General features: G+C 42.9%; 2 protein-coding genes across 6 annotated transcripts; one reads left to right on the forward strand and one right to left on the reverse strand.

The window, feature by feature from the left end:
• Positions 1-1404: 1404 nt before the first annotated feature.
• Positions 1405-6136, reverse strand: CENPQ (centromere protein Q). 5 transcript variants are annotated; one of them, XM_042032792.1, is made up of 10 exons: positions 5941-6136; positions 5529-5584; positions 4789-4944; positions 4444-4498; positions 4197-4311; positions 3979-4047; positions 3322-3451; positions 2989-3108; positions 2642-2719; positions 1405-2019 (listed from the first exon to the last, which is right to left on the reverse strand). In XM_042032792.1, exons 1-10 carry the CDS (start codon positions 6119-6121, stop codon positions 1891-1893), a joined length of 1089 nt encoding a protein of 362 aa, XP_041888726.1. In that variant the 5' UTR covers positions 6122-6136; the 3' UTR covers positions 1405-1890. The 5 variants fall into 5 exon arrangements, with proteins under 5 accessions (XP_041888726.1, XP_041888725.1, XP_041888729.1 ...); XM_042032791.1 differs by having other exon boundaries at positions 4444-4501; XM_042032795.1 differs by having other exon boundaries at positions 4444-4501; positions 5481-5584; positions 5941-5983.
• MMUT (methylmalonyl-CoA mutase) lies at positions 6030-23372 on the forward strand. Its single transcript, XM_042032787.1, has 13 exons — positions 6030-6102; positions 8299-8678; positions 9591-9958; positions 10701-10858; positions 11079-11250; positions 12648-12896; positions 13162-13273; positions 14548-14663; positions 15191-15306; positions 19585-19716; positions 21278-21425; positions 21536-21703; positions 22963-23372. The coding sequence occupies exons 2-13, from the start codon at positions 8324-8326 to the stop codon at positions 23089-23091; spliced, it is 2223 nt and encodes a 740-aa protein (XP_041888721.1). The 5' UTR covers positions 6030-6102; positions 8299-8323; the 3' UTR covers positions 23092-23372.
• The last annotated feature ends 781 nt before the right edge of the window (positions 23373-24153 follow it).

Here is a 24153-nt window from a genome sequence, read left to right on the forward strand (position 1 = left end):
CACGAAGCTGTGCTTAGGTTGTACTAGGAGATAAATGTGGGATGTTCAGAGCTTCAGGTTGTCAGAACAGAACAGCTGTTTGACCTTGGCCGTCAGATGGGGTTGAAGCTGCTCTGGATATCCTGATATTCCCCAATGGCTCCAGCGCAGCTTCTTCCCTTGGCTCTTCTCCTGACTCCTTCCATTTCCATACGCAAAGAAATCAGAGTTCTGTACTTGCTGTAGATCACTTCTGAGGTAAAACCCTAAGCCAAGTTGACCTGAGTCCAGAGGTTCATTAAGATTTTCCTGGGTATTCTTTAAATGGATAAACTCAGTAAATAAAGCATACACACATACCTACTTAAAGCCAAGGTTTGTGAAATTGAAGTTCCAGGTGCTCCCAGGTCAAATCACACACAGTCACAGCTCCACATACACTGATCAACAGTGAACCTTCTGGAAGAGGCCTCAAATCTCATCAAAACCAACAATCTAATTCTACAACTCTGTCCAAGAGTATCCACCATCAAGACAAGCTAAGGCCACCTCCTAAATGTCTGGATTTATGTTCCCTGGCTCACGTTGCCCTGGTTATGTGTGCATGACAGCCCCAAAGTAACAACCCCCGCAGCCAGCCTACCATAAATCACCCAGTGCTGAGGGAAGAAAATGTAATTAATTATGGTGTGCCTCTGTAACTCTCCAGCCCTGTAGTGCAGAAGCTCATTCTTCAGTTACTGCTGTTTCAACTTCCTTGTGTGGAAGCTGTATCTGACTCCTACCCACTGCCCTTCTCCACACCTTCTTTCCAAAATAAAAGATTTTTAAAAAGGAAAAGGTCTCGCTGTGGTTCAAGAAGTTCAAAACCCACACAGTAAATCACCCTTAATGAAAGCAAAGGAGTATATCTTTACTTAACCTTTTCCTGGCATGCAGGAAGATCTTTAACCCATGTTCTGGCTTAAATGGTTTTGGGGTAATGGTTGTATCAGTAAATGCTCCCTTTTCCAAGTGATCACAAATTTGAGAAATATTTCTAAATATATTCCTTTCCATGTGATTCAGGATGAAGCAAGTACTTAACCTGGTTTTCCTCATCCTGTATGGTTTAGGTAATCCTGCGAGGAGCAGAGAGAGCTGGGACTCAGAGATCCTTACGGGTTCCTTCCAACTTGAGATATTCCATGATTCTAACTACAGAGAGGCTTTCAATCCCTTATAGAACAGAAATAATTAGCTCTTGCCTCATTAAGAGTACCAGCAACTTGTAAACAGAAGAACAACAGTTTATGTGGCAAGTCAGTGTAAAGAGCACTGCTGGCTTCCAGCAGGTAATTTGACCTGAAAAAGTACTTTACGTTGTTTAATGTTGGGTTTTTTTATTAAGTAATGAAGATGTAAAAACAATTTTGTACATTTCATAAAAATTATTTCATTTCCTGCCATTGAGGATTTTTTATTAAAAAATAGTAAGAAAGTTCAACAGGGAATTTACAACTGAGTATTAGATAAGCTTATTTTTACTACCTGTTTCAGGTTTAAAGATTAGAGTCCCAAAGAAAAGCTAGTTTGGTAAAACACACTTCATTGATTTACAGATATAGATATAGAAGGGCAAATACAATGGAATAGTTCCCTTATCTGTAAAAACACTCAACCCAGAATCCATTTCCTTCCCTTCTCCTAAGGGAGGATATATCACCATTAGAAGTCATCCCAAGTCAGAAAATCCCACCAAAAACCTTGACAGATGACTTAAATTACTTGAGTCCCAGAATATATCTACAGATTTACATGCCACTATTAATAGAAAATGGTTTAACAGAAATTCAGCAGTTGCAACAGGAAGGCCATTAGGAAGAAAGCAGTTTCCAAGCTAAGCATGGAGACTCCACATATTTGAACTTCTCAAAGCAAATCTACCTTCTCATAGGTCTTTTCAATGAGGTTTAACAAGTTCTTCAAGTCAGCTGACTGCTGAATAGCATTCATATCCTTCAAAAGGCCCTTCTGGTTCTTTACCTTCAAAATTTCCTCCTAAAGAAGGAAAGAATGATAGATAACAAATGAAAAAACAGCTTTTGTCGAGTGCAATAGGAATTTCACCTTCATGCAGCCCAGCTACAGCTAAATCAAAAAAGATCCAAAGTCGCAGAAGGAGTCTTCCCTCCAGCAGTTATAGATATATTTCAGAAATTACAAGTTCCCACAGGGAACACAGGGCTGCAGGGTTTCTAGGAAAAGACATGTAATGTTTTAAATCATAAGATCACAGAATGGTTTGGGTTGGAAGGGATCTTAAAGCTCATCTTGTTCCAACCCCCTGCCATGGGCAGGGACACCTTCCACAAGGTTCCACTAGACCAGGTTTCTCAGAGCCCCATCCAACCTGGCCTTGAACACCTCCAGGCATAAGGAGGGTTTTTAGGGTTTTGTCCTGGTTTTAAAACATAAGCAGATAAGTTCTTAAAAACATAAGCAGATAGTTCTTAACAAAAAAAAAAAAACCAACAAAAAAACCCAACCTATTCAAATCAAATTTTCTGAATTTTCAGAACTGCCTCCTCTGGCAGAGGTTAAGGGATAGAAGCACATTCTGTTGCCTTCCTCCTCATAACCTAAGTGTCTCTGAAACTATAAATATATATTACACACTCACCTGCAAAGTAGGTGCCTGAAAACTGCGCTTCGGGAGCTCTGGGAGGTGGAGTGCTCCATTACCATTTTCCTGGAATACCTAGAAAGGGAAGAAGAGAAAGAAAAAGCAATCCAAAAATCCAAATATCAGGCACACAAGTAAGAAAATAAGCTGTCTGTTATTATCCCACTTCTGAAACAAAATTTCTTAATTCTGCAACTGAAGTTGGAAAGATCCTGATCCATTCACAAAGGCAAATGAGGCCTTCCTTAAATGACACTGCCTGAGAAACAGTTTGTTTGGGACAGCTCTGGAAGTCAGCCCATTCCTCTAGGTTATAGGAGTACACAACTATTTATGAGAAATACCTTCCTGGCCTCTTTTTCGTCTTCCTCTAACTGGTTCTTGAGCACCTGGATTTTGTACTGCAGCTGCTGTACACTTTCCTCAATGCGATCCGCTGACCGCTCCGCATCAGTTATTTCTTCCTAAAACAAAACAGACACAAAACCGGAACAAAATTTACTGTAGAGATGATGAGTCTTTCCCACAGAACCATTGAGTCACTGAAAAACATCCAACAAGAGACACAGCTTTACAGCAATGGTGGAGGACAGTGAACACTGGACACTCCTCCACAACAGCACAGGCACAGCCAGCAGTCTGGTAAGGTAATTTCTTCCCTTCTTTGCTTTTCATACCTGCAACTGTACCAAAGACTCCTCATTTGTCTCAAGCATTTGTTTCTCTGCCATTTGAAGGCTCAGGATGTTCTTCAGGTTGCCCAGCTTCCCTGGAGGGACTTTTAAAGTCTTGAAACTTCTCAGCACCCTTTAATTACAGGAAAAGGAAAGCATGACTTGTTTGGAGCTCTTTGCAAAGCAAAAAGAAAATTCTGGGGAAAAACTAATCACTTTAGTTTTAAGTTCATTTGCTGTTAATGAAGTAAAAGGATGAAGAAGGGAATAAAAACTGTCTTGAATTGTTTTCCAAAATCACATGGGGTAGGTGTCGAAGGAAGGAACCAGGAACAAGAAATCCCAATAGTCTCATGTTCGCTATTGCACTGACCTTGTGTGGTTTATATTCCATTGGCCTCTACATTCCCTGACTATAAACTGACATTAATCAATATTTTCCCAGTTCTGACCCTTCTGCTTTTCAAATTACGTTCTAAAAGGAGGATTTTTAACTGCTTCCAAATAATGACCATTTTAGTAAAACCAGGAAATGCTTTTATGAAACACGATATATAGCTTTATGTCAGAGTGAGAGTTTCAGCTTGCCTTCAAAGTACAAAACAACTGGGTAAAAGAAATCTCTTCTCTCCCTCTTTTTTTTAATTTATAATTTCTTACCTTTCTTTCAGTACATTGAGGTGCTTCTGAACATCATCTTTTCTCTCCCTCTGTTGGGACAAAACAGATCTGGAAAGAAAATAAAGGCAGAATTTCCATCACAAAGCCAGCAACCACAGAGAACACATCAAAAGACAAATTGACTTCAATTAACACTATGATTTTTATTTTATTCCTCATGGAAACAAAGAAGAACCACCAGGATATTCGGCACTTACAGTACTACTGAATCCACTACATTTTCCAGGAAAAGCCTGCTGTTCTCTGAGAGAGGCTGCCAAGATCCTATTGTAGCACTGGACAGCTTCACCTTTTTTGAAGAACCATTTTCTCCTGTTACCACAAAGGAAAAAAGGGAAAGGTATGACTTGTCAAACCTGGATAGACAGCTTTGTGACTCAGTTCAGTCAGACTGGAGTCAAAGGTGTAACAGTTCAGATTTAACAGGGAAGAAGAGGACCCGACCTGCAGGGGAATTGTCCTTCAGTTCCTTAACTTCCCTTCTGGCTATCTGAGGGACCTGCTGAAGAGAAAAATTTACAGCAAACGTGGCAATTTTGAGACATCCTCTGCTGTGCATTCATCTTCTTCTATGAACACACTAAGTCAGTGCCTGACAGAAGTCTTTGGCCACAAAAAAGGCTGCTCAAAAGAGCTCGTCACACTGGGCATTTCCTCGAGAGGACTACGCTAGTTAATGAATTATTCTCTAAAAATTCCAATTAAAAAATGGGGAAAAAAAAACCCTCTTTCCCTCTCCCCCCCACTTTGGTTACTTTTCTACTTTGTTTGATCCAAAATAATGAATACCTGTCTTTTTTGACCTTGTTTTCTTCCTTGTTCATTTGCTCCCTTTTGTTTGCTGGAAGGCCCTTGTTGATTTTGTGATTTAAAAGGACTTTTTGATGATCTCCCACCAGTTGATTTCCCCATTTTATTGGAAGATGTGTGGCGGGGTTTCATTATCTGTAAACCAACAGGAACAGGAGGAAACAAAGACAAAATTAAAACCCAGCAATTAGAACCCATACAGTACAAACCATACTTTAAAAAGCAAAATGATGGAAATTGTACTCAACCCAATAAGCCCCAAATGAGCCTAAATGAGATTAAATGTTTGCATATTTTCTAACCTAGAGCCTATATCCTGTAAATTTACCTAAATGTAGGACCACTAAAAAAACATCCCCATTTGGAAGGTATCTCTGCCCATGGCAGAGGGTTGGAAATAAAAGATCTTTAACATGTCTTCCAACCCAAACCATTCTATGATTCTATGATTTATCTTCCTAATGTTCAGAGCAGTCATCCAATTACCAGAACTTTTTACCTTAGCACCTAAGCACAGTGGTCCCTGCTACAGTTTGAACCTACAGCTTCTTTTCTTACTTACTATAGAGACAGAGGGAAAAGCAGTCACACAGAAGGGAGTAGCCAGAAATCCCGCCACCCTTCTCGTCTCTAAAGCACCACGACTCAAACTTATTCAGCTTTTCCCTCACCCCTTCAGGCCACTTTTTCCCCCTCACTCAGGTCCTGTTACTTCTCACCAGGAGACTGCCGAAATTGACACCAGACAAATAAGCCCCGGGCGGGTAAGTGAGGCCTATAACAGGTAAATAAACCATATACCAGGTAAATATACGCCAAATAAGCTCCACACAAGCTAAATAAGTCCTAAACCATGCCTCTCCCCTCCTCCGTAACTACCGATATTGTGGGATAGCTTTCGCAGCCCACTGCAGATAAAGCATGCACTACAACTCCCGGCATGCATCGCTCCTCGCCACACCTAGGACACTTACCCTTCCATCGCAGTGCACGTTGGGAGTTGTAGTCCTTCCCACCCATACTCCCTCACATCCCTAAATGCCCGCTCCCCCGGTGCTGCCGGATAGCATCGCGGATAACACCTCCAAAAACCCTTCCTCTCCTCCCAGATCATCCCGCCCCAAGCCTCACCTCCCCGACGCTGCCTCCCCCTCCTCAGCGCTGCCGCCGCTCCCGCCTCAGCCCGCTGGGACGTTACAAAACAAACCCGCGCTCCCCGCGGCGCACGCGCAACGCCGCTCCCGCCCACCGCGCGTGCGCGGGGCTGCGCGCTGACGGAGGGTCCGGTGGCAGGTAACGGGGCGGATCCCATCCCTGTCCTGTTCCTGATCCCTTCCCATGTCCCTGTCCATGTCCGGAGCCCCAAGCCCTGTCCTTGTCCTAATCCCCTACCGCAGCTCTCGTCCCTGCCCCCCGTCCCTATTGGCCGCAGGAGGGGCGTGTTGTGGGCGGGCGGCGGCGGCGGGCGCTGCACCGGGACGGAGAGCGGAGCGTTCCTGTGCGGCTGTGGCTGCTGAGGAGGGAGAGGTGCGGATAGGGGCTGACAGCGCGGCTCTGGGGTTCCCTCGTGGTGCGGGGCTGGGAGATGGGCAGAGAAGAATTGTCTGAAACTGAGCAAGGGTAAATGCAGCGTCCAGCACCGGGGGAGGAATAATCCCACGGTGCGTTAGGAAGAGCATTGCCAGCAGGAACGTGATCCTGCCCCTCAACCCTGCTTGAGGCCATCTGGAGTGCCGTGTCCAGTTCTGGGCTCCCCAGGACAAGAGAGGCATGGGGTTCCTGGAGCGTGTCCAGGGCAGGGTGACAAAGATGATGGAGGGGCTGGAGCATCTCCCTGACAAGGAAAGGCTGAGGGAGCTGGGGCTGTTCAGCCTCGAGAGGAGACACAGCTGAGAGGGGCCCTCATCCCTGTCTGTTCCTGTCTGCAGGGAGGGCTCAGGGCAGGGCCCAGGCTCTGCTCCGTGGGACCCAGCAATGGCACCAGAGGAACGGGCAGGGACTGATGCCCAGCAAGTTCCACCTGGACATGGGGCAGAACTTCTGTCCTGGGCAGTGACTGAGCCCTGAACAGATTGTCCAGAGAGGCTGTGGAGTCTCCCTCACTGGAGATATTCCAGAACTGTCTGGACACAGTCCCGTTCCCGGTGCTCTGGGATGGCCCTGCTTGAGCAGGGAGGTGGGAGTAGATGATCCACTGTGGTCCCTTCCAACCTGACCCATCCTGTGACCTGATGCATGGTATGGGCACAGGTTACCTTCCATCCTGGCTGCAGCATCACATCCCCGCAGGGAATGAGCGCTCTTCAGGTGCTCCTCTGCGCTCATCAGGTTATAGGCATCCCACACTTAGCATATATATTATTAAAGCATGTGTTTGGAGGGTGTTGCTGCAGTGATACAGGTGCTTTCCAGTTTTATGAAGGATTTCTCATAAAGGTACAGGGAAGTGCATGTTTCTTGGGAGTTGTGAAAGAGATAAGGCAGTGAGGGGGTGACTGACCCTTGGAGACAAGCTGTAAAGGTTTTGTTTTTGTAAGGAAGTGCAAGGAGAGCAGAAGCAAAGAAGCTTACAGCTTTTAGGAATTACTGAACTCACAGACTGGTTTGGGTTGGAAAGGACCTTAAAGATCATCTCATTCCAACCCCTGCCATGGGCAGGGACACCTTCCACTATCCCAGGTTGCTCCAAGTCGTGTCCAACCTGGCCTTGGACACCCCCAAGGATGAGGCATCCACAGCTTCTCTGGGCAACCTGTGCCAGGGCCTGACCAACCTCACAGGGAAAGTTCAGGTTACCCCCATATCAGTTATGCATGGTGGAACAAGCTCTGCAGCTTGTATTGTCCCTGTGTTCTCACATACCACTTTTTTTTTCCTCCTTTCTTTTTCAGCCCATCTCTAGTTTCCATCCAGCCCAAGCCACCTTTTCCTAAGTGTATGATATATCAGCAATTCTCTGACAGTGCCCTTCCTGCAGAGTGCCTCCTTGACGGTGGATACTGGGAAGAAACTCTTCCCTGTGAGGGTGGTGAGGCACTGGCACAGGTTGCCCAGAGAAGCTGAAGCTGCCCCATCCCTGGAAAAGCATCCCTCTTTGACATTAAGGAATTCCTAGATGAGAGAGATGTGAAGGTGAGAGGGTAGCTGGGCATGCCATCTTCATGCCTCACACTGGCTTTTCAGTGACTGATTAATGACGGTGATGCTGAGGGACTGAAATAAGTTACACATCTCAGATGTGGACGTAGATAAGTTGTGGGTATGTTTTCCTTGGCTAGAGGAAAATGTAGGATTTTTCCTGAACTCTGTCTTATATGTTGTCTGGTTGAAAGGCACGAGGAACAGCTGTCTGTCAAACCAGTGCATGACTAAACCCACTTTGTTTTTCTCCTGAGGGATTGTTCTGGCTTTAGCTTGGCCTCTCCATCCTCACTTCTCCTATGTCAGATGCATATGATAATGCAAAATATGTGTTTTTATTTTGTCTAGCTTGCCCCATACTGCGAGGAGAGCCATGCTGAGGGCCAGCGATGCTGTCCTGCGGCTGCGGCCGTGCCGCTGCGCGCTCCTGGCCTGGCGCTCCCTGCATAGGCAGCCGCTGCACCCCGAGTGGGCTGCTCTGGCTCAGAAGCAGCTGAAAGGCAAGAACCCAAAGGATTTAATTTGGCACACCCCAGAGGGGATCGACATCAAGCCTTTATACTCCAAAAGGGACACGGAGGACTTCCCTGAGGAGCTGCCAGGGGTGAAGCCTTTCACTCGAGGGCCCTACCCCACCATGTACACGTACAGGCCGTGGACCATCCGCCAGTATGCTGGGTTCAGTACAGTGGAGGAGAGCAACAAGTTCTACAAGGACAACATCAAAGGTAGGGCAGCTGGTCTGGGAAACAACACTGCTGTGTGAAGCAAGGGGAGCATGAATTCAGTCAGTTACATGACAAGTGGGATTATTCTGCCTTGTGAGTTTGGGTTTCTGATAAGATCTTCCCAGTGGCACCGTGGTTCTTTATTACTGGGAAATCAGACCATTTCTGGAAGTGCCTTTGCTTCATTTTGCTATGGAAAATGAATGTATTAAATGCTGGTTTTAGTTATTGCACCTTAACACATAGACATAATTTGGCTCCATCCCAGGGTTCAAGCAGCTGAGATCATGGAGCTGAAGCAGAAGTGGTAACTTGAGTTAGCTGGTAGCACAGCTCAGTCACTGGTCAGAGGGTGAATGCCTGGGAACAGCAGAGTTTTGGGTTCTGCTTTCAGGTTGCAGCAACAAGAGCTCTGGCTGTTCTGTTCCCTGCTTTATATGAATAATTTTCTCTTACTGCGGATTTACAAATAACAATGTGTGTCAGTAGAGCCAGGGAACAGTCTGTGTGTGTTTAGTTTGTGATAAAGAGGAGATAACGTGGCAGTTTATGACACTTCTGCTCCCAGCTAAGCTAAGCTGAGTTTCTATGTATAAGCTCTTATACTTCCTGTCTACACACATTTATAACTTAGGTGAGCTGCTATTCAGCAATTTTTTAAGTGCAGTAAGGAGTACTTTTTTTTCTTAATTGAAAGTTTTTTCATGTAAAATTTAAGACTACTAGAGCTTGGACAGGTTTGGGGAGGGAACAAGTGTTTAATATCATATGTTAGTTTGCCATCCATGACTGATGTAATCATGTAAAATAGAGTTAATAAATTTAGATCCCATCCTAATGCAAGTCTGTTCAACACTTCTAACTATCTCTCTTTGTTGTTTTTTGGGGGTTTTTTCTTTCTTTTTCATGTAGCTGGCCAGCAGGGATTATCTGTTGCTTTTGATTTAGCCACCCACCGTGGTTATGATTCAGACAATCCCCGAGTTCGCGGAGATGTTGGAATGGCTGGAGTTGCCATCGACACAGTGGAAGACACCAAAATCCTTTTTGATGGAATTCCTTTGGAGAAGATGTCCGTTTCCATGACAATGAACGGGGCAGTCATTCCTGTGCTGGCTACATTCATTGTGACTGGGGAAGAGCAGGGAGTGCCTCAGGCCAAGCTGACAGGGACAATCCAAAATGACATCCTGAAGGAGTTCATGGTCAGAAATACCTACATTTTCCCCCCCGAACCATCCATGCGGATCATTGCTGACATCTTCCAGTACACCTCAAAGGTATTCATGGTTTAAATATATTACTTCTATTATTAGGTTAACTGCTTATGAGCCACTTTGGAGGACAAGGGAAAGATGGGAAGAGCTGTCATAGTGAACATTAATGTGGTTGTGGAAACGGCCAGCAGGAGAAGTTAAGATCCAACATCACTTACAATATAAATTTGAAGTTCAAGTCAGACCAGATCTGTAAACACCACTTTGTAGAGATAGGTTCTATTTGCAGTCAACAAGGAATTAAAAAAATGGGCTGGAGCACCCTGCCCTGGAGACAGGCTGAGAGAGCTGGGGATGTTCAGCCTGGAGGAGAGAAGGCTCCAGGGTGACTTCATGGCAGCTTTTCAGTACCTAAGGAGGGTTTATAAAATAGATTGAGAGCAACTTTTTACACCAGCAGATAGTGACAGGACAAGGGGGAACATTTTTAAACTAAAAGAGGAGAGATTCAGATTAGATGTTAAGAAGAAATTCTTCCCTGTGAGGGTGGTGTGCCAGGGGCACAGGCTGCCCAGAGAAGCTGTGGCTGCCCCGTCCCTGGAAGTGTCCAAGGCCAGGTTGGATGGGTCTCTGAGCAACCTGGGATAGTGGAAGATGTCCCTGCCCATGGCAGGGGGCTGGCACTAGATGACCTTTAATTCCCTTCCAACCCAAACCATTCTGTGTGAATGTTGATAGAACAAGTATTCAATCCCCCCCTCTGCTGTTATACCCTGTTTTATCTTTCTTTTTTTTGTTGTTCTAGTATATGCCAAAATTTAATTCCATTTCCATCAGTGGGTACCACATGCAAGAGGCAGGAGCTGACACCATCCTGGAATTAGCTTATACCATAGCAGATGGCTTGGAGTACTGCAGAACTGGGCTTAAAGCTGGCCTCACTATTGATGAATTTGCACCAAGGTGAGCTCAAGGAATTTGCAAGGATAAAACTCACTTTTGGTAAAATATCTATAGAGTTTACTATCAAATTCAGTATTTTTGCACATACAAGCAATAGGAACATTCCCATTATCTGTGAAAGTACATTAATTAGAGACCTTGCTGTAGGGCTTCTCAATTACTGATCCAGAGTTATTAGAGTGATTCAATGTTATATGCTGTTTATGTGATATTATTACAGGCTCTCCTTCTTCTGGGGAATTGGCATGAACTTCTATATGGAAATAGCAAAGCTGAGAGCTGGGAGGCGGCTGTGGGCTCACTTGATTGAGAAAATGTTTAAGCCCAAGGATCCCAAGTCTCTTCTGCTGAGAGCTCATTGTCAAACTTCGGGCTGGTCACTCACTGAGCAGGTTAGAAATTGGACTCTTATCAACTTCCTCACTTAAAGGTGTTCTTGTGGTGTGCATCTTAAAGGGGGCTGGTGGTATTACTCACAAAGGTGCAGCAGCTGGCCTGTCAGTCTGAAATGCACACAACCGGCACTGGAAACACCTTTATGTCAATTCAGGACTCAGAGGATGAAGCTCTCTCTTGGATTTGTCCTGTGAGTTACCCTTTCAAAATGCAGCTGAGTGAGGAAGCAGAGGCATTTGAGGCATTGTTTTCTCAGGATCACTGGCTTGAGAATTCACTTGAGCAGCCAAGGGAGTCATTCAGTGCTGAAGAGGGAAGTAATGCTTACAGCTCATCTGCTCCTTTGAAACTGGGTTCATTCTCTGCTCTTCCTGCTCAGTTACATTACAGCAAGGAAATAAATCTTTGGAGTGCATACAGTCTCCCAGGTGAGGTCAGAGCTGGGTTCCAGAGCTCTGATCCCAAGGCCTGCTCCTCAACCAAAGCCATGCAATAGGAGTTACTTTTAGGTTGTGATTGCAACCATTGTTGACTTCTGTGCCTTGGATTTTTTTGTTAGTTAGTTGTTTTTTTTTTTTCTGAAGTAAATGTATTGTTTACTTACATTACAACAACACAGTAAAATGAAAACAATGGAATTTTCTGAACAGTGGCCTCTGTGGGTCCTCCAATTAAAAGTACAGTGTGAGTACAAAAATGTTATTATTACCAAAACTATATTCAACTGTCTTCCAGTGTCCAGTGTAAATATATTTCTGGCTAGATTGTACTCTTTCTTTTTTTCTAAACATTGTGGTTTATCTTAATATAGCTTCTCAGTGTGCAGTATTTTCTCCTTATAGGTTTCAGAGGGCAAATACACTTAACATGCCTTTAGATAGGTATCTACTAATAAATTATGTTTTACATTCTTACCTATCCAAATCAGTTTTCTATAATTATCTTATGCGATGCTGTCATTAAAGAAAATATTAAAACACATTTAGTTCCAAAACACATCTTGACTAGTAATTTGTCTGACACATGTGCTGTTCACTGCTCCAAGAATTCAGTATTTGGAGGATGGAAGACATCAGGCCTGCTGTTCCATCCTCTCTGATCTGGATTCACTAAGTTCTTTGAAACACCACTAAATATAAATTGGGCTTTGATTTGTTATTGTGACCAGTTTACTCACACAGTGATCATTTTGGCTTTCTTTATGGATTAATCTTTTTTAAGATCTCAACAAATGATAAATCAGTTTGATTTGATGCCTGGGTTTTTTTCAGCTTTTGTTCTGGTTACAGTGCTTCAGTGGGGAATTTTGCATTTGTTTCTTTGCAATAATGACTAACCTGCCTCAGCCCCATGGCAAAACCACTGAGCTTCAGAGCTCCGCTTTTCTTTCCAGGATCCCTTCAACAACGTCATCCGCACCACCATCGAAGCCATGGCTGCAGTGTTTGGAGGGACACAGTCTTTGCACACAAATTCCTTTGATGAAGCCCTGGGGCTGCCTACAGTGAAGAGTGCTCGCATTGCCCGGAACACACAGATCATAATCCAGGAGGAATCAGGGATTCCCAAAGTGGCAGATCCCTGGGGGGGATCTTACCTCATGGAGTGCCTCACCAACGATGTCTATGAAGCTGCTTTAAAGGTCAGCTTGCAAAACCTTCTCTGGGAAAATTTTAGGGAGAGGAGTTTTGAGAAATGTCCTGTTTGATAAATTGGTAACTTCTAATCAAGGAATTATTTTACACTTCTGATTCAGTGATGTCTTTGTAAATAAACTTTACAAATCTCAGTTTAGAGCACAAAACTGTATAAAAAAGGTTTAATAAAAATTTGGGTGGTAGCACAGGTACAAAGCTCGATTTTTAACCTTGCTACTACTCACTTTCTCAATCCTCTTCATGTCTCAGCTTATTGAGGAGATAGAAGAAATGGGTGGAATGGCCAAAGCTGTTGCTGAGGGGATCCCCAAACTTCGTATTGAAGAATGTGCAGCCCGGAGACAAGCCAGGATTGACTCTGGTAGGAGCAGGGGGGTTAAAGAAGGGAAAATTGCCAATAAAATACTTCAGTATAAAGGTTTTTTACACACTTGCTCATTGTGGTTTTTTATTTCTTAGTTTAGGCATATCAGATTGTGAGTGATAAAACAAATGGTGATGGTTTTATGTCAGTGAAAGCTTCTGGAAAGAGACAGCATGTACAAGATACAGCACCAGTGTGAAAGGTCTTGCTTGACATGTTAAAGACTAGATTAGACAAAGCAGTAGAAAGAGCATTTTAAAGGAGTGTTTGGAGCCTTCAATAGTGAATAGCTTGATTCCTGATAGGAGCTTTAAGCTGTGATTCCTGAGTTTAAAAGCAGGAATGCCACCAGATGGCGACACTCACCGTAGCTGGCCAAATTCCTGGGTTTTCTGGAGAACTGCCTGTTTTTCCTGAATGGTCAGATCACATCAGAGGATGATACAGTTCCTTGTTTGCTATATATATGTATACGTACTCATAGAGTATTTGTGGAGATATTTATACATGTGTGCTTGAAACTCTATCCCACTTTTTGTAATCTGCATTCCAGTAGTAATCCAGGAACAGAAACTAGGGATAACTCAGACGTGAAAGAAGTTATATGGACTTCTTTGTACGGAGAATAAATTTGAAGCAGGTCTTAATTAAGACCAGTAAAGAATAATCAGTGAAGTTCTGTGTTTTCTCTTCCAAGGTAAATTATTTCATGTTGCTTCAAAGAGTATATTAATGTTATCAGGCACTGCAAATAAAAAAAAGTTGATAAGTCTGTACTGACTGAAACATAAAATATAATTTACCAACATGATAAATGAATTTTTATGCACATGGAGTAGTTTTAGATAGGAACTTCACTTTCTTATTTATCTACTAAATCAGAAAAGTAAATGCAGGAGACCAGCACTTTTGCTTGGTTCTCTCAGATTCACTTATGTAAGCTTAAAAAGAGAAAAATAGCCAATGTATTTTAGGGACTCATTACTAAATCAGTTTTCAAGATAAATACTGTTATATTTTATTGGTTTTTTTCTGGTTCAGTATTCACTGAATTGAATGTTCATGCATCTAATCATCTCTCATCATAAAATCTGGAAAATACAGAGTTAAATCCTTTCTACAAGAGCAAATTTTACGTATTTGAAATGTATATGGTTATAAAGCAAAGCAATGCCTTATAATGCTCAAAATCTTCTTGTCCTGTTAACATTGTGTCTTTTCACAGTAGTTGCAAATGTGTTCTCAGTTTCTGGTGTTTCCACTGGAAATAGGGTCTGAAGTAATCGTTGGAGTGAACAAGCACCAGCTAGAGAAAGAGGAGACAGTGGAAGTTCTGGCCATTGATAACTCTGCAGTCCGTGCCAAGCAGATCGAGAAGATCAACAAGGTGGGAACAGCCTTCTTGAAAATGAAACTTCTTGTAATTGCAGACAGAGATTGAGTGAAGGCAGCTTGCCAGAAGTTTGACCTTCCAATTTCTGAGAGTCCACTCTGGTCGTTAGTGGAGAAACTAGAATATATATGTCCAACCTTTAATAATTGAGAGCTTTACATGTTCTAAAAATAAGATAGAAACCAGCTATGCAATATTTTGCTCTAAAAGCTTGTAATATTGCTTAATCACTTACTGATGGGTGCTTCTTGTCAAGTGCCTACTGAGGGTTACAGAACCAGAAAACAACATCCACTTTCATAATCAATAAAAATGTAGATAAAACTGGTTTAGAGTTATGTTATGGACTTGTACACATTTCAAGGTCCGAGATCCTTCTGACTTCCAATCCTGTTGAAATATGAAGTAGACACTGACAATTCCACACATCCAGAATTAATATTTGAAATTAGACAGTCTTCCACACTTCCCATTTCACTTTGTGGTTTGTTTGACCTGAATGTCTCTCTCCTGCACTTTAGGTGAAGGCCAGCAGAGACCAAGCAGCAGCCCAGCAGTGTCTGGCTGCTCTCACACAGTGTGCTGCCACTGGGGACGGCAACTTACTTGCTCTGGCAGTGGAAGCAGCACGTGCCAGGTACTGGGGGTCGGGTTGAACAGTCAATTCTTGCTTAAAAATCCATGGTTCATTTTCACCTTTTAATTTTTCTGGAGTGTGGTGTCAGCGAGGTTGGAGTTTTGGGGTTTTTCTTTAGAAGTGGAAATAAATAATGGCTGCAATGTCACATTGTAAGATATACTGTTATTACATTTTACAGCATCTTAAGCTGTAAATACAAATACAGACTGATAAAAATATAATGTTTTGATTTCTCACAAGGAACACTACAGATATAAAGAATCTCATATGAAATGAGGCTGTTCATACATTCTGGTGTTCACAATTCATATTCTTACCAGTTCAAGGATGTAACCGGGTTTCTCTATCACTCGGCTGTTTCATGGGTCAAGGAGCTTAAGGAGCATCTGAGATGTGAAAATGGATATTCACAGTCTTATCATGCTCTGTTGCTTCATCTTTCCTTGCACCACAGATTGGTGTGAAAACATTTTTTGGCTGAAGGAGAAATCCGTTTGCTTAGTCAGACAGAGCTGTAAGAAATGTTCTTGAGCAGTGTGAGGCATCCTTAAGAGTCCAGTGGAACAGTTACTTTTTTCAACCAAGATGCTTTTGAAGCTATTTTCTTTCCTGTTTCAAGGTCAGCATCAGTCTCTAGAATGGATCCTGTCTGTCTGTTCCTTAATTAACTAAATGCCCCAAATATGAGCAAACCAAATTCACTCCTTATTGGGGTGCTGCCCTGTTTTTACTGTCACATCTCAAATTCCTTCATTCCCATTCCTAGAACACTTAATAACTGTATTTTAAATACATTTAACTACAGCCTGTCAGGAATCTCCAGTAGTATGTCTACATTTGTCTTTGAACTGGGAAGGTCCCAGGAGGGCAGTTGGATTTACAAGGGATTCATATCTTCTGTACCAAAACTGACCAGTTAACTCCTAGTTTCTCTCCTTGGTGACCTTGTTTTTATTAATTGTAAAAGCATTAATGGACTGCAGCAGATCCACTTTGTAAGTTGCAAACACAAAGTTAATTCTGCCCCAAAACTATGTATGGAGTGTGACCACAGAAAGAAACTGTCCTGGCATCTGATACAGAGTGTTTGAAGGAGGGTTGTGAGCTCTGGGAACATGTTCAGGGAGCCTTCCTATTGGAGGCAACATTGGGGGAGATTTCAAAATTAACACATTCGCCCTTCACAAGCAATAGACAAGAGGGCCAGTATCACCAGCATGAGAGGGACAGATGCCTCTTTCCTGCTAAATGGGAAATGATGGATTTTGAGCATGATGTAATATAATTTCACTTGGAATAAAATGAGTAGCACAGAGTTGTCAGTGCTGAACTATGGAAAAGATTCCATGGACTAGTACAGAGATTTCAGTGCTGACAAGCACGAGTAGAAAAGTTAATGTTGTTACTCTAACCCAAGAAATAAGGCAGGTCTAAAGTTATGGGGAATGAGAGCAGTATCTCCCTTCTGTGCCTCATTTCTCATTAGAAGCCCTGTTACAGGAAAATGGGACAGGTTATGCCAAGTTCCTTCTCTCTTCCCTCACCTGCTGTGCTGTTTTTGTGTCCCTCTCCAGACTTGCAGTTCAGCCATGGAATGGGAAGGCAGAAGTGCAGTGTAGCTTCTCGTACTGCTGCTTTGTCTGCCCAGTCTGGGTCCTTGCAGTACTTCCTCACCTGATTTCACACTGCTACCTCTGCTTACAGGGAAAATGCAGAGCATCAGCAGCAGCTGAGGCTGAGCAGACACAGGGTGACAGCTCTAGCAGGCACATTATGGTCACTGACTTTCTCCAAAGTGGTGTTTAGGCTCTGCAGCTGGTTGTGAACCACTGGGAGAGAGTCATACACAAATACAGACTGATAAAACCTATTCTGTTAAGAGAAGAGGCTGTATTCCTGGCTCCAGCGACAGCTGTTCCATTGTGGATGCCTATGTGGCAGAGATTAAAAAAAAAAGTTTACTGGTAAACAGAAGGAAAGTATTCATGAGCAGTTTAAAAGCAAAACTCCTGTTATTACTTTAAAAACTTTAGACTTAAAGGGTTGCAGAAATTTGGGGCACCATTTTCAAAACACAGGGATATCAGAAGCAGTGTTCATAGAAGAAAGAAGTGTGTTTCATTTTTGTACAGTGGACAAAAACAACTTCATTTCCCAGCCACCAGGTTAGGCCTCATTTATTTTTCATTTGTAACATGAGAATTTCATTCAGATTTTTATGTCGTAAGAACAGAAGAGCACACCACAGTTCTAGCTACACGTGCTAGGCTTTATTTAATACTGAAGTATACTCAGATACTGCTTCTGCAGAAGAGGAGGAGAAAGATTTATCTAAGCTTAGTTTTCTCTAGAAGAAAATATGTGTTTTATGCTAGTGTAGCCCTTCACCACACTGCCAGGAGTAAGCCCTCAGTGTTTATGCATGGGATGTATTTATTTGGGTTGCAATCTGTGATGTCTGGCACTCTGAAAGGGAGTCAGTATTTATAGACACTTTTTAAGTCTGCTGCAAACTTGCTTTTTAGCCTTGGGGAAGTCACCTTACCTAATGCACTTTTGCAGTTTACTTTTCATTCGTTGTTAGTAAACAGAAAGCAGTAATATTAATAAGATTATTTAGATGTCCTGAAAATCAAAACCCAATGATATGAGTGAGTAACAGTGAGTTAAACGGGATTCCAGAAAGCCATGGGAGGGGAAATAACAAAAATGGCCAAGACAGTGTCAATAACATGAGTTAAAAATGTGTGTTCCAGTGTGATGCTGTCTTTAGGCAAAGCAGGCTGACTGTGAAAAGTGATACCAGAGATAAGAGGCCACTTCAGATGTCTTGAGTTGTACAGATCTTGCCTATGTGATCAGGATTGGATTTCTGACATTTTACCTTTGCATAGTTTAAGTTTGCTGAGTATGAGCCAGCAAAAGAGCAAATTAATTGGGGGTCACAGGGAGTAAAATATCTCTCTGAAATTTACTGAAGGATTCAGGGAATGCAGCAGAAATCCATGTTCTGTTAGTTTGGGGGTGTGTGGGGCAGACTGCACATGTAGGAATCAGTAGCTGCTGAAACTGCAAACAGCAGAAGGAAAACTGAGCACAGCTCACTTAGCTGTCTATCTCCTTGTAGAGGTGTGTGGACAAGAAGGTGCATCTTGTCCCGTCTTTCCTGAGCATTTTATATAAAACCTTTAGAGAATGCTTAAGTTAATTTTGCATCAGAGTAGCTTATAGTTAAATCATAGAATCATTTAGGTTGGAAAATTCCTGTAAGATCATTGTGTCCAACCATTCCCCCAGCACTGCTAATCCAGTACTAACCCGTGTCCCACTGGTTAGTACTGGATCCACATCCACACATCTTTTAAATCCCTCCAAGGATGGTGATTCCACCACTGCCCTGGGCAGCCTCTCCCCAGTGCCTGACAGCAGTTTCAGTGAAGAAATTTTTCCTAACATCCAACCTAAACCTCCCCTGGTGCAACTTAGGGCCATTTCCTTTTGTCCTGTCACTTGTTACCTGGGAGAAGAGACCTGACTCCTACCTGGCTCCACCCTCCTTTCAGGGAGTTTTAGAGAACAAATATAATATGGCAGGAGAAAATATGAATTCCAGAGGTTTGAAATGGGCTTAGCACTAGCCTAATTAATTGGTTTGGTGTCTGTATTTGTAAGCACACTTCTAAAGTGTTTTAGAAGAGTAGTATTTTTCTTTCCTTTGACAAAGTTTGCAGCGAGTTGTATTCAGCACAGATTTTTAATTGCTTTGGAATAGAGGCTGTTATTGCTGATGTTTGTACAAGAAGACAGCACAGCCTAGTTAGCTTTTCTCACTTGTGTTATGACAGGAAAGCATGTATTATTTAAAACATGCACAGTGTTAATTATTTCAAATGTGCACAGTGTGTCCAGTACCAAACAAAATTTGTAACTTCAATGGAAATAAATTTCCCAGATCTTTCTGCATTTCAGTGGGTAAAGGAGCTATGTCAGGAGTAGAGCATTTTGCCATTCAGTGATCCCCATTGCCTTGCCAGCTGTAAATCAATTCTCACATCAGCAATAAACTATTTTCTTAAAAATACCTTTGCATGTTCTGTCAGTGGGTGGCAGTGGGGTGAGTCAGATGTTCAGGATTGCAGCACTGAAAGGGAAATGAATGTAAAATGAATTTGTCCTGCAGCAAGGCAAATATGGTGGGGCTAGTGCCAGTGATGTCTGTGTTCTGTTTTCATTTCAGCCTGCTGACAATATGAATGATTTTTGTCTGTGTCTCAGGTGCACCGTGGGGGAGATCACAGATGCCATGAAGGAGGTGTTTGGGGAGCATAAAGCCAGCGACCGCATGGTGAGCGGGGCCTATCGCCAGGAGTTCGGCGAGAGTGACGAAATCCTCCATGCCATCAAGAGGTGAGAACTCTTCCCAGGTAGCCAAACGTGTAATAGCCTCACATTTAGTCCAGGAGGTATTTAATCCACGTGCTACTGACAGCGCCCTAAAACATAATTTCCCAAACCTGGGTGACATCCCTGGGGAAAACAATGACCTGCAAAAGGACTCTCATAAGCAGGGAAGTAGAAGGACAAGGATTAAGTACAATAAGACAATAGTCAAAACTTAATTGAAGTTGTATTTGCTTGCAAACAAAATTCACTGAGGTGAAGTTATGATCTGAGGGTTTTGTTTAAATAACCTAAGCAGCCACAGGATTAAGAAGCTGAGAACCACTGCCTGAAATCCCTGTACATTGGGTTGTTTCTTTTAAAAGCTGTGTAATAGTCATCTCTAAAATATTTCCAGCAGTTAATACTACAAAGCCTCGTTTTAATCTACGCATAAATTGTTCCTGCAATTTCACTCTTACTGTTGCTAAAACTTGCTAAAATCTGTCTGGATATCCACATACAACCTCCAGTTTTTGGGTCTTACTCATATCCCGATGGATAAAGCATCCGAAGATGTTGGTATGTGTGAAAACAGTTGCCTGTTTGTGCCTTTTCTCAGCTTGGGCCTTCACTGCTGCCCTCAGGGGTAAAGAGCCTGAATTGCTGGTGTGGGAGGTGTTGTAACACAAATCGATTCTCATCAGTCCCTGCAGTGTTGGGGTTTACCCGTTAAAGAGTTCAGGCTCTCCTGATAGGGAAGTGGAGATGATTAGATTGACTTGAAAGTAGTTGTGCTGGGGAATGTCACCATTGTTCTTTTAACTATTTAAATTTAGCTATTTGTAATTATGCTTTTATGTGAAAGAGAACTGAACTAACCCCTTGAAAATCAAGATGTAGCTCCCTTTCTTACATAGAATCACAGAATCATATAGGTTGAAAAAGACTTTTAAGATCAGTCCAACCAACAGACTGGTACTATTCAAGTACCAGGTGGTACTTGAATAATGAGCAGTAAGATGACAGTGTAATTTCTGAGGCTGTGGTTACACAGTAGCATCAATACAACAGAAATAGGAACTGCCACTATCCAAAAAAAGAGGGGCAGTGGAATGAGTGGACAGAATAGGAGAGACAATAATCCTTCCTTGGACAGATTTTTGCCCAGTGGAATGATGATGCACAATATGATGGCCAGGACCCATCTGTGTGTGAGTACTTTGGAAATAATCTGTCATATATTATTCTTAAACACTAAAACTTGTGTTTTAGTGAGTTGTAATTCAGCCCATCAAGCCCTCAGAGAATTCAGGATTTTATCTGTTAAAAAGCAGAAGAGTAGTGGAGGAGTTTTTTTAAATTAATATTTTATTTTTGAGGCTGATAAATACAAGAAGTGAATTAGTAATAGCATAACATGAATATTACCAGTGTGCAGACTGCACAGCCAAGCCATGACTTAGCAGATCTTTTTATCTGACATACAGAAATTACGCTACACTTGCAGCAAGTTTTTTGTTATGTGTAGGAATACTTCCAACGGTTCTCAGTGATTTACACTGATAGAATGTGTGTTTTCAACCAGAGTTAACAAGTTCATGGACCGTGAGGGCCGCAGGCCTCGAATCCTCGTTGCCAAGATGGGTCAGGATGGGCACGACAGAGGAGCCAAAGTCATCGCTACCGGATTCGCAGACATCGGCTTTGATGTGGACATAGGTCCCCTCTTCCAGGTAGGACTGAGCGGCACCCAGAGCATTCCCGATGCATTCCTTCTCCCTGGAATGTGTGCTTAGCCCCCGGGCTGGGGCTGTGCCGTGTCCCACGCCCTGTTTGCCTGCAGACCCCTCGGGAGGTGGCGCAGCAGGCGGTGGATGCAGACGTGCACTGTGTCGGGGTGAGCACGCTCGCCGCGGGGCACAAAACCCTGGTGCCTGAACTCATCAAGGAGCTCAACGCCCTGGGCCGCCCAGACATCCTGGTCATGTGTGGAGGAGTCATCCCCCCTCAGGTATGAGGCAGCATCATTTCCATCGAGCTAAGAGACTGATTTATCTCTGTCTGTGCTGTTTGAGCTGTTTCCTCTATTCTGTAATGTCAGAGCGCTGAAGGCTCGTCTCTGCAGTCACCGGCCAGCACAGATCTGCAAGGTGGGGTCCCCCTATCTGATTTTCTGTACACCATGCCCTGATTTAACTTAGAGTGTTTGTGGGATGGAGTATGCAGCTGTGTTGTGAAATGATGAGCCTCAGGGAGATGTTTTTCATGCTCTGTTGTTTCCCATCATGAGTCTTTACATATCACTAGTACAGGCTGGCTTCTGTCTTAAGACACTTTATGACTTCCAGCAATAGCTGGGAAGAGGCACAGCCAGAGACTAAGGCCCCTGGCAGGTCCCATCACCTGTAGGCTGCAGATCTCACTCCCTGTTGAGCCTTTCCTCACCTTCCTCATCGTCAGGCAGGTGTTGCCTCTTATTCCCTCTGCTTTCTCCTAAACTGTTGAGCAGTTTGTTGGATTCCCTTGCAGTCAGATCTGTGCTTTCATCTTTAAATTTTCCTTAACTCATCCATAGTTTGCCTGTCTGTGTCACCTTTAGGGTCATCCTCTGTCTTGAATGGTTTGAATTGATTTTGCACATAATCTCCTGTTATTCCCTTTTTCCACATCTCTCCCTTTTCTAGGCAGTTAAGTAAATACTCAAGAATGACAGACTTCTAAATTGAAAAAGCAAAACCCATAGTATTCTAGAATTTGTCTTCTGCCCAGTATCTCTCAATGGGATGCTACTACCCTGTGGTTGGAAAAGGTGTAATATGTCCTATATAGAGGAAAGAGAATACAGAACTGCTTTCTAGTCTTTTTGAAATTTCAGGACAGTCATAAAATTAGATTAACTCTAGATTGCAAGAGACCTCTGGCAGTCATCTGCTCCAAGCCGTTGTTTAAAGTAGTATTTTCAAAATTGTTAGATCAAATTTAGATTAGGTTATTCAGAGTCACATTCAGTTGACTTTTGAATACTTTCCAAAGATTGACATTAGTCTGACTCTAAAGAAATAAACCGTTTCCTATGGATATTTTTTAGTATTTCTTTTCTACCTCCTAACTTCCACACTTTTCCCATTTCCTTGAAGCTGTGCTGCCTGTCTCTGGGACTTGTTGCTTTCTCAGGCCCAGCATAGAGGACAGAGCATGCACCAGTTATTAATCAATTATTAATTGTCCGTTTCACTATTAACTGTAGATCTTAAATCTCTTTTCCAACAGGATTATGACTTCCTGTATGAAGCCGGTGTTGCCAATGTATTTGGGCCAGGGACTCGTATTCCGAAAGCAGCTGTGCAAGTGTTGGAGGATATTGAGAAGTGCCTGGAGAAGAGGCAGCAATCCATGTGACCCTGAAATGTCACCACTCAGCAGCCTTACACTGACCACTTGATTGTCAGCAAGAGATGGCCAACCACAAACCTCTGCTCCCACTGCCCCTGGCCTCGTGATTTGTGCTTTCTAAGAAAGTTCTAAACTCTCTGCTTGTTCTATTTGAGGATTATTTATATAGGTACCCACAAGAAAATTTTATCTCTAGAACTATGACTTCAGGAAGTGAAGGGAATTCAAATAAGTGTGGTTTTTTTTCCAGATATACTGATAAATAAAATAACTGCTGCAGCTCTTTGGTTGGTCTCTTTTGCCTGATCTCTTTTGCATGCAGAGACCTAGAAGTCTTCAGGCAAGATCACTTGTTCAGCAGAGATGTGATTGAATCCAGCAGCACTTTGATTTGAGAAATGGTGGCTCATCAGGGAAGGGCAGTGATGGGTACAGAGCACAGTTGCTCCTATACAGCTACTGCCATGTACAGCATTTGTATCTTATTAAGATACGAAATTCAAAAATTATGGTTTATCTACCTATAGGTTTATGAAGAGAGTTAAGTTGTGGCTGCGCCATCCCTGGAAGTGTCCAAGGTCAGGTTGGACAGGGCTTGGAGCAACCTGGGATAGTGGAAGGTGTCCCTGCCTGTGGCAGGAGGCTGGAACGAGATGGTCTTTAATGCCCCTTCCAACCCAAACCACTGTATGATTCTGTGTTTCTGTGATTCTGTGAAGTTGTTCATCAAACAGTTTGTTTTACATTCATGCGCAGCAAAACTGTCTCTGTTATGTGCATGAGAGAAGAACCCAAGACAAAGTTTAAATTATTTTTCCAGTTGCACAGTATTACTGGCAAAGTAATGGGGTGGAATCCAAGCCTTTGCAGTGTTATCCTCATGCTCCAAGTTCTGGAATAATGACCTCTCAAATAATTGATCTTTGTTCTAGAGTGAGTCACATTTAATTTTACAGATGGAAAATTGACCATTAACAGAAATTTTCTATAAAAATTCTGTAAGTTATACTTATCCCTTAATAGGCAGAAACTGCCTAGAAGCTTTTTCAAAGTAAGGCATTGAATTCC

The sequence above is a fragment of the Corvus kubaryi genome, unplaced genomic scaffold (assembly GCF_017639235.1).
Source record: "Corvus kubaryi isolate FWS band 111438036 unplaced genomic scaffold, C.kubaryi_AGA036_p1.0 37354, whole genome shotgun sequence".
In the NCBI taxonomy this organism is placed as follows: Eukaryota; Metazoa; Chordata; class Aves; order Passeriformes; family Corvidae; genus Corvus; species Corvus kubaryi.

Coding starts and splice junctions, on each gene's coding strand:
- CENPQ (XM_042032791.1), bottom strand. CDS start 6,121: ATGGGATCCGCCCCGTTACCTGCCACCGGACCCTCCGTCAGCGCGCAG. Junction 4,048..4,196: donor GTAGTGGATTCAGTAGTACT/GTAAGTGCCGAA, acceptor TTTTCTTTCCAG/ATCTGTTTTGTCCCAACAGA. Junction 3,109..3,321: donor AGTCTTTGGTACAGTTGCAG/GTATGAAAAGCA, acceptor GTTTTGTTTTAG/GAAGAAATAACTGATGCGGA.
- MMUT (XM_042032787.1), top strand. CDS start 8,324: ATGCTGAGGGCCAGCGATGCTGTCCTGCGGCTGCGGCCGTGCCGCTGC. Junction 12,897..13,161: donor TCTATGAAGCTGCTTTAAAG/GTCAGCTTGCAA, acceptor TTCATGTCTCAG/CTTATTGAGGAGATAGAAGA. Junction 19,717..21,277: donor ATCCTCCATGCCATCAAGAG/GTGAGAACTCTT, acceptor GTTTTCAACCAG/AGTTAACAAGTTCATGGACC.